At 39.2% G+C, this 9,505-nt stretch overlaps 1 protein-coding gene across 1 annotated transcript; it reads right to left on the bottom strand.

The window, feature by feature from the left end:
- Window positions 1-4,198: 4,198 nt before the first annotated feature.
- Window positions 4,199-6,257, bottom strand: LOC110784860 (uncharacterized). The gene is made up of 3 exons (XM_056839154.1): window positions 6,228-6,257; window positions 5,043-5,939; window positions 4,199-4,933 (listed from the first exon to the last, which is right to left on the bottom strand). Exons 1-3 carry the CDS (start codon window positions 6,255-6,257, stop codon window positions 4,199-4,201), a joined length of 1,662 nt encoding a protein of 553 aa, XP_056695132.1.
- Between the last annotated feature and the right edge of the window lie 3,248 nt (window positions 6,258-9,505).

Genomic DNA, 9,505 nt, shown 5'->3' with positions numbered 1-9,505 from the left:
CTTGTTAAACATATGCAGTAGGTCAATCAAAAATTCAAGATTTATCAACAAGAATCGCAAATATTTAATTTAACATCTTAAATTTACGAAATTTTGCATTCGAAAAACTAAAACCTTCGAAAAGTCATAGTTACGCTTCGAATTTGAGAATTCTGGGTTCGGCAGAAAAATACTGTTTTTGTCAAAATTTTAGAATGCCTTTTACATGCGGAATTGACACAAAAATCACTCGATTTGGATGAGTAACGAAGAAACTGCCGAAAAACTGCGTACGTATAATTAAATAAACGCAATTTGCAATTAATTAACAATTACGAAAATTAATCACCCCTTTTAATTCTTGCAAATTTGTAATATTTAACCATGTTCATGCAATTTAGATTATGAAAATAATAAGGGGCTCGTGATACCACTGTTAGGTTATGATTCATATGACAGTTCATAAATCATGCGGAAAAACCATAAAGCCAGGAAACATATTATTTACACATAATCATTTAGCATAGTTTAGATGCATACTCTTTGTTGCGTGCCTTCCCTAGCTGCGCCCGAACCGAACAAGAACAAGTCTTTAGGACTCCAAGTGTCGTCCCTCCGTAGATAGTCCACAGCACGTCCGGATCCGCCTTAAGATTGACCAACTAGAATCGCCCTTAAGGTTCTAATATTTTCGGTTAGGTAGGCAAGAATATTGGCTGATTTTTCTGCTTAAAAATCTTAGTTTTGAATACTTAAAACTTGTGTATAAATAATGACCCCTAGGCCTTTATTTATAGAGTTATGGAAAAGGAATCGTAATCCTAGTAGGATACGAATTAATTGAAATTAGAATCCTACATGAATTCTATTTAATTAATTTATCCAATTAGGAATAGAAATTTAATCATACACTGACTCTTGTAGATTTAGGAATCACGCATGAGCACAAACTCACACACACACGGCAGCCACAAGGGCTGCCCATGCGCGTGCGAGCAGCAGCCCACGCAGCACGGCCCACGCATCCGTGGCCTTGGCGCGCGCTGGGCCTGCCTTGCGGTAGGCCTGGGCGCTGCCTTGGCTGGGCTTGTGGCGCGCGTGCTTGCTGGGCGATGGCCCGGCTTCGTGCTGGGCCTTCGTCCGGCAGGCCTCGTCCGATGCTAATTCGTACGATATGCTTCCGATTAAATTTCCAGTTCCGGAATTTATTTCCGATACGAACAATATTTAATATTTCCGATTCCGGAATTAATTTCCGTTTCGAACAAATATTTAATATTTCCGTTTCCGGAATTATTTTCCGATTCCGGTAATATTTCCGATTCTGACAATATTTCCGTTTCCGGCAATATTTCCGATTCTGGTAATATTTCCATTTCCAATAATATTTTCCGATACGTACCATGTTTCCGTTTCCGGCAACATCTACGACTTGGATAATATTCATATTTCCGATACGATCCATATTTCCGTTTCCGGCAATATCATCGTTTCCGGAGTATTCATTTCTTGCCTGTGACGATCTTAGCTCCCACTGAAACCAAGATCCGTCGGTTCCGAATATTCATAGATGGAGTATTTAATGCCATTAAATACTTGATCCGTTTACGTACTATTTGTGTGACCCTACGGGTTCAGTCAAGAGTAAGCTGTGGATTAATATCATTAATTCCACTTGAACTGAAGCGGCCTCTAGCTAGGCATTCAGCTCACTTGATCTCACTGAATTATTAACTTGTTAATTAATACTGAACCGCATTTATTAGACTTAACATAGAATGCATACTTGGACCAAGGGCATTATTTCCTTCACCACCCCTGCATAGCATACTTGAGTTCTGAATTTAGAAAGTCTCTTCCTTTTAATACCACAGATTACATTTTGCAAGCTTGTACTAGTAATCTGAATGCCAAGCCATTCAGTAAGCCCTCGTAGACACAACAGACTATAGTGACAGTTGAAAAGTAGATGCTCATGAACTTCATCACCTTGTTTGCAAATTAAACATCCTGCAGAAGTACTAATCCCCAATTTTGCTAGAGTAGCTGTAGTCTGCAGTCTACCATGCATAGCCAGCCAACAAATAAACTTGTGTTTTGGCACATTCAATCTGTTCCAGACCACCTTATCCCACTGAATATGAGGTTTATCACCAGTTAGCTTACCATATACCTGCTTCACAGAATAATGTGTCATGTTTTTAAGATCATTCTGAGAATACACTTGCTTCAACTGATCCCTTGTTGCACAAATTCTTCTCCAATACCAACTTGCAGAAGCATTAGGTTGGTACTCCCACCAATCCCCATCTTTGAGATACACTGAATTAATCCACTTAATCCATATGTTATCCTGCTTATTGGTGATAGCCCACACATATTTCCCCATGCTAGCTATGTTTCAAGTGAGCACATCCCTAAACCCTAAACCACCCTCCTGCTTAGGAGAGCAAACCTTTTCCCAAGCTATGTTACTTGGCCTGCTACTGTATGCTTGTCCACTCCATAAAAAAGCCCTACATATTCTTGTGATATCATGGAGTACACTCTTAGGAAGAATGTAAACTTGAGCCCAATACATATGCAGGCTCAACAGGACTCAATTGATTAGCTGCATTCTTGTAGTGTAGGAAAGATTCCTAGTGCTCCACATTTTAATCCTTGCTGTCATTTTATCCACTAAAACATCACATTGGCCTGCAGAAATCTTTTTAGAACGAATAGGTACCCCTAGATACTTGAAAGGCAGAACACTCCTAACAAATTCAGAAGCTTCCACCACTCTTGTCACATCAGTATCAGCCATGCCATGACAATAAACAGCAGATTTACTTTTATTAGCCAACAACCCAAATGACTTTGAAAACAGGGAAAAAGCTTGAAGGAGGGAATAAATGGAAGGATAATCCCCTTTACAGCACAAGATGAGGTCATCAGCAAAACAAAGATGGGTGAGTTTAAGATCTTTACACCTGGGATGGTATTGAAATTGAGGCAACTCAGTCAACTTATGCAGAATTCTGGATAGATATTCCATGCATATAAAAAACAACAGTGGTGACATAGGGTCACCTTGTCTCAACCCTCTCTTTGACTTAAAGAAACCATGCATGGATCCATTAATCATAAGAGAAAACATGGGAGTTGTGACACAAGTCATCACCAGCTTCACAAATTTACCAGGGAAACCTAAAGTCTCCAACATCTCTTGAAGAAAACACCAATCAACTGTATCATAAGCCTTCTGTAAATCAACTTTCAACAAACAACTTGGCTTAACTGACTTCCTTCCATAATGTCTAACCAGATCCTGAATTACCATGATATTATGGACAATGTACCTTCCATGCACAAACCCTCCTTGATTCTCAAGAATCAAGTCTGGTAACACTTGTCTTAACCTCCCACATAGCACCTTAGTGACACACTTATACAGGGTATTGCAACATGAAATAGGCCTAAACTCACTCACATTTTTTGGACACTTTGTTTTTGGAATTAAGGTAATTACTGTGTGATTAATCTCCTTTAAGAGTTTACCACTATTCAGAACATCAAGCACATCATTAATTACCTCATCACCTACAATATGCCAAGCATCTTTGTAGAAAAATGATCCAAAGCCATCTGGACCAGGAGCTTTAGTACCTGGAATAGAAAATAAGGCATTCTTCACTTCTTCTTTAGTGTAATCAGCAGTAAGAATTGTTCTATGTTGATCTGTAATCACAAGGCCATTCAACACAATCTCCTTAAACACAGGCTTCCTGTCAACTTGATTGGTGCCAAGCAGCTTCATATAATATTCTAGGAAAGCACCAGAAACTGTATCAGTTGTATCTTGTCATTTCCCATGCATATCATGAATGCTGTAAACCTGATTCTGCACATTTCTGGTCTTGATACTCTTATGAAATAATGCAGTGTTTTCATCTCCAGCTTTAATCCAATCTAGCTTGGCTTTTTGTTTTAAGAAATCCATGTACACCTGATGATGCCTTTTATACTCCTTAATTGCTTGTAATTCCAATTCAGCTAACTCTAAATCAGTAGGATTAGAGTGCATAGCTTTCTGAGCCTCCATCGGTAATTGGTGAGCTTTAATATCAGCAGCTTGGATATCAGTGAAACCAGTTTTATTAAGCTCCTTCAAAGCAGATTTAATCTTCTTTAATTTAGAAACTAGCACATACATCTTGCTTCCAGTAATCTGTTCACTCTATACATCTTGAATGATGCCATTAAAAGTTGGAGTTGTCTTCCACATTGTGAAGTATCTGAATGGCTTCCTTCCACTTGCAACCCTTGGATACATAGTGAGAAGTCCAGGGGAGTGATCAAACCCACCTTCACTCATAAAACACACCTCTGCATCCTTATAAACATTCTGCCAAGCTGGATTAGCCAACACTCTATCCAGTTTAGAGAACACTCTAGCACTACCCTGCTGTTTATTATTCCAGGTGAACATATTCCCCACACACTTCACATCCTCCATACAACAATCATGCATACACTCATTAATATCAGCAATTTCAGCTTTCCTCATAGGAGCACCAATTCTTTCCTCACTAGTCATGACACAGTTGAAATCACCACACATGATCCAAGGTTCCTGTGTGTTCAGACTCTTTAAATCCCTCCATAGCTCCAATCTCTGCCTACTCTCATTGAAAGCATACACAAAGGTACAATAAAATCCATCTTTACCACTCATAGGGATGACATGGCAATGAATGAATTGAGCTGTAACAGCTAGAATACTCACAGTAAAACTGCTTGGTCTACAAGCAACTACAATCCTGCCACCTTTATGGAAACTAACATTCCCAGTAAAACACCAGTTTGTAAACACTCTTTGATAAAGTTTACCAAGATTGGTACCCTTCACCTTGTGTTCAAGGAGCCCAACCAACCCAATATCAAACTGCTGGATGAACCTTCTCACTTCATCCTGTTTTCTATTTGAGTTGATGCCCCTTACATTCCAACTGAGCACTCTATCCATGAGACAGTGAAGGGTGCCCCCTTCCACTGAAACCTCCTCCCTGTCTTACACTCACTTCTCCACCTGGCACAGTATCAGCATTCTCAGTTATGCCCTCATTCTGCAGAATATCAAAGGGGTTTGTAACATGTGTTGGCTCCACAGAATCCACTCTAACCCTAATAGGCCTCAATGCTCTTTGAAATCCCTCTTGATCCACCTCAATAACTGGTTTCACAACTTGTTGAGGTTGTGCATCCCCTTGCTTCTGTTTCTGAACCCATACTTTCCTGCTTTTACCCTGCCTACAATCTGTTTTAACATGCCCCACCATATTGCATTTAGCACATAAGGTTGGTTTCCACTCATACCTCAATTCTACCTTAATCTTCTCTCCATGTTCATTCATGAAATATATGTGATCAGGTAAGGATTCTGCCATTGGGACTTCAACCATTACTCTAGAAAACTGGATTTTATCCCTACAGGTTGTAGCATAATCTCTCTTTATAGGTTTCCCTAATTGACTCACAATCTTGAATATGACTTTCTCACTCCAGTATTTAAAATTCAGCTTCAAATGAATCCAAATTGGAACAACCTGCACCACCTCCTTTTCCATATCAACATCCTGATCCCAAGGTTTCACAATCAATGGCTTACTATCAAAAAAATAATGACCCTTAAGCACCTTATCTCTCGATTCCATGGATAAAAATCTCACCAGATACACTCCCTTTTTTACCAACACCACCTTATCCACTTTTAGACTACCCCAAATCCTCCTAATAAAACCCTCCACCACATTAATTGGGGGATTGGCACCCACAATATAGCATACAACAGCAGAGTTCCAAAAATCAATCTCACTTTGAATATAATCCAATTCAATCTGAACTGGTGCAATAATATCCTCAGCTAACACAGATTCCTCATCAAAATTATTATCAACTACTATTTCATCATCAAAAGGCTGTAAAATAGGAACAGAGATCATACCCACATCGACATTAGAACGAGCACCTGAGCGAGCTTGACTATGCAATCCATGTATGACCTCCATGAACTCATTAAAAGAATGTCGAACCTCCGATTGAACTTGAAGCTGCCTCAACGACGATTTTGGAGTGAGAACCTCATTCTCCAATCCAAAATTGATCGCCTCTACTCCCAATACTTAATCCAACGAGCGCGTTTTAAGAGCTTGCGAATCTGAAGAAGGTCCTTGAGGTTTTCCAGTTCCATTTCCATGCTTGTTTACCTGAGATTTTGCACCAGTTTTCCTTGCCATGGCGTCAGCGCACAATAGGCTATCATGCACCGAGAGAAAACTTGGAGAGAAAGTTTCTCAGGTTTTCAAATGTTAACAATCTTATTTTAAATGCTTTAGGACTTGTGATCAACAAGGAAAGACACTTGTGATATTACTACCATGTTCCTCCTCACCAAGGTGAGACTCCACATCATGCACATTAACATGAGGGTTGTGCCCTTGCACGAAAAATCCTAATTCATTTCATACATAATATTCCCAACTGAACCCTACATGTGCGGTGGCTTACGTGAGCTAACCCTTCACATGTGGTAAAATAAATAGTACAACGAAGTACGAATAATTGGCTCAAAGTATGCTAGACATCCCGTACAATAGCATACAAATAAATAATTCATCCCTTGCATGTGAAATAAACCATACATGCATAAACATTGAACAACATGATTGACAATGAAATCCATACTCATAATAATTCCAACATGCTTGTTCAACAATTAATCCAATAAATCCAACATCACAAATCACATGCTCGTTCACCAAAAATAAACATGGTTCCACATAATGTAATTCACATCATCAACAATCACGTAATGTCATTGAAAAAAGGTGTGGTCGCCCTAGACTTGTACGTACCTTGAATACCTAAGCGTAGGGGCCACTTTGCAATAACGAGCACTCAACTAGAAATCACCTCCTATCATCAAAATAATGAAACTTAAATTATTTCCATGTTCATTAAATTTCCAGCAACTTTATAAAATTTAAAACCTCCTTTAGACTTTAGAATTCAATCGTTTTTCAATAATAAAAACGTCTCAATTTGCAAAATCAATCCCTAGTACGAAAACATACTTTTTCCGCCTTTAAAATCAATAAAAATCGACACTTTAAACCTTTATTCAAATCTGAAAAATATAATTGATTATCATAATTAAAATCATCACCTAATTATGCTAATTAATTGACTCATTAGGTCTAGGTTAAAACCCTAACTTGAAAATCCCAATAACACTAGTTTATCATCATAAAAATCAATGCTTTATTCAATAAACAAATCTGAAAATTTATCCTTTAATAATTAAAACAAGCCTAATGAATCACAACACGCAAATCCTCAAACCACGGTATTCATAACCGGTTCCCAGCATTTTAATTACTCAAAACAATATTAATATAATAATTTAAAATACGGAATTTAAATAGAATAGGTAAGGAAGAAGAGAATTATACCAATCCGGCCTATAGCACGGAACAACCACGAATTAATGTGATTGGGCGAAAAGAGATTGGAAAACGAACACGAACAACACCGCACACACACACGCACGACTTGTGTGCGGGTGCGCGCAGCGTCGAAGGGGCGAGGCAGCAGCAACAGGCGCGAGCGAGAGGTGGGCGCGCGCGCTGGGCGCGAAGGAGAGAGCGAGAGTGTGGGTGCAGCACTGTGCGCGAGGGCATGAGCGAGAGAGAGCGAGGGTGTGGTGTGCGATGCACACGAAGCAACAACACAACAACACAGCACCAGCAGCTATGCGTGCTGGCTGGGCGGGCTGCGAGAAAAAAGGGGAGGGCGAGAGTGTGTGTGGGCGAGAGGCGGGCGAGCACGAGGGCTCGAGGGAACGAGGCCGTGCGGGTGCCGAGCAAAGAGAGAGGAGAGGGAGTTGGAGTGAGGGGCAAGAAAAACAAAAGAGGGTTTATGAATTTTAGGGGCTCATTTAATGATGGGGTAGTCCTATTTATAGGCTCCCTAATCCCTTGATGGGCTAGGCTTAGGAGATTTGAGTTGGGCCTAGGAAATAAATGATTTGGGCTAGCTTAGGATTTAAATTAAACTCTTTTGATTGGGCTCGTTTAGTAAAACAAATTGGACTTTTTATTTAAAACCCGAAGCTTTAAAAATCATTTGCAACTCATTTAATTTCCCGACTAAAGAATTAAATTCGTTTCGTAATTAATTAAAATAATAAATATTCTAATTAATTAAAATACATTAAATAAAATGCATTTAAATATTATTTAAATGTTAATAAATCGTAAAATTCTTTATAAATATAATCAAATATACTTATAAATATTATAAAAATACGAGGTATTACAGTCTACCCTCCTTAAAAGAAGTTTCGTCCCGAAATTTGGGTTCGGAAATCAAAATTCAACTCAAAACTTGAGACTTTTTGAGACTTTCAATACGTTCATTTACAAAAAATTTAAGTTGCTGTACTCTTTACATGATTAACAGGACAATAATAAGTGCAAATTCAATAGAAAGCACAAAATTGAGCATAAAATAGGGGAAAACAAGGTAAAAAGCGCGAAATTCTACCGCACTCTACCCCCCTTAAAAGACACGAGTTACGACCCCGTAACTCAACTAACCTCGGGAAAAAGCTCGGGATATTTCTTTCTCATTTCGTCCTCCGCTTCCCAAGTGGCTTCCTCAGATTCTTGATTAGACCACAACACTTTGACAATTTTCACATCTTTAGTACGCGTACTACGCACTTTGCTATCAAGGATTTTGACAGGTCTTTCCTCAAAGGTTAGACTTTGGTCTAATTCTATGGTCTCCGGTGGCAACACATGCGATTTATCCGGGATATATTTCCTTAACTGAGATATGTGGAACACATTATGCACTCTATGCAAGTCCATAGGCAAGGCTAGTCTATAGGCTACCTTTCCGATTCTTTCTAAGATCTCATATGGGCCTATGTACTTAGGGCTTAACTTCTCTTTCTTTCCAAATCTCATGACACCTTTCATTGGTGACACTTTGAGTAACACTTTATCACCTATATATGTTGAACTCTTCATCCCTACGTTTCAAGTCTGCATAACTCTTTTGGCGATCATGCGCCGCTTGAATCTTTGATTGGACGGTTCGAACTTGGTTCATGGTGTCCTCTATCATTTGAGGTCCCAACACTACGGTTTCACTAATATCGCTCCAGCAAAGTGGACTTCTACACTTTCTTCCATACAAAGCCTCAAATGGTGCCATTCCAATTCTAGCATGATAACTATTGTTATATGAAAATTCAATCAAATCCAGGCTATCTTTCCAACTTCCTTGGAAATCAATAACGCATGCCTGAAGCATGTCCTCTAGGGTTTGGATAGTCCTTTCAGTTTGTCCATCCGTGGCTGGGTGGAAGGCTGTACTCATTTTCAATGTCGTACCAAAGCTCTTCTGCACACTTTTGCAGAAATTCGAAAGAAACCTTGAACTGATACGATATCCTTAGGAACTCCATGTAACCTCA

The sequence above is a fragment of the Spinacia oleracea genome, chromosome 3 (assembly GCF_020520425.1).
Source record: "Spinacia oleracea cultivar Varoflay chromosome 3, BTI_SOV_V1, whole genome shotgun sequence".
NCBI classification, from domain to species: domain Eukaryota; kingdom Viridiplantae; phylum Streptophyta; class Magnoliopsida; order Caryophyllales; family Amaranthaceae; genus Spinacia; species Spinacia oleracea.
The sequence above is the reverse complement of the archived record's forward strand: the minus strand, read 5'-3'. Positions and strand labels throughout refer to the sequence as shown.

Bases quoted from the DNA above. Each gene is read 5' to 3' on its own strand.
- LOC110784860 (XM_056839154.1), bottom strand. From the start codon at position 6,257: ATGGCAAGGAAAACTGGTGCAAAATCTCAG. The intron at 5,940-6,227 runs GTAAACAAGCAT...CCTATTTTACAG, and splicing joins AAACTGGTGCAAAATCTCAG to CCTTTTGATGATGAAATAGT. The intron at 4,934-5,042 runs GTGAGTGTAAGA...AATAGAAAACAG, and splicing joins ATACTGTGCCAGGTGGAGAA to GATGAAGTGAGAAGGTTCAT.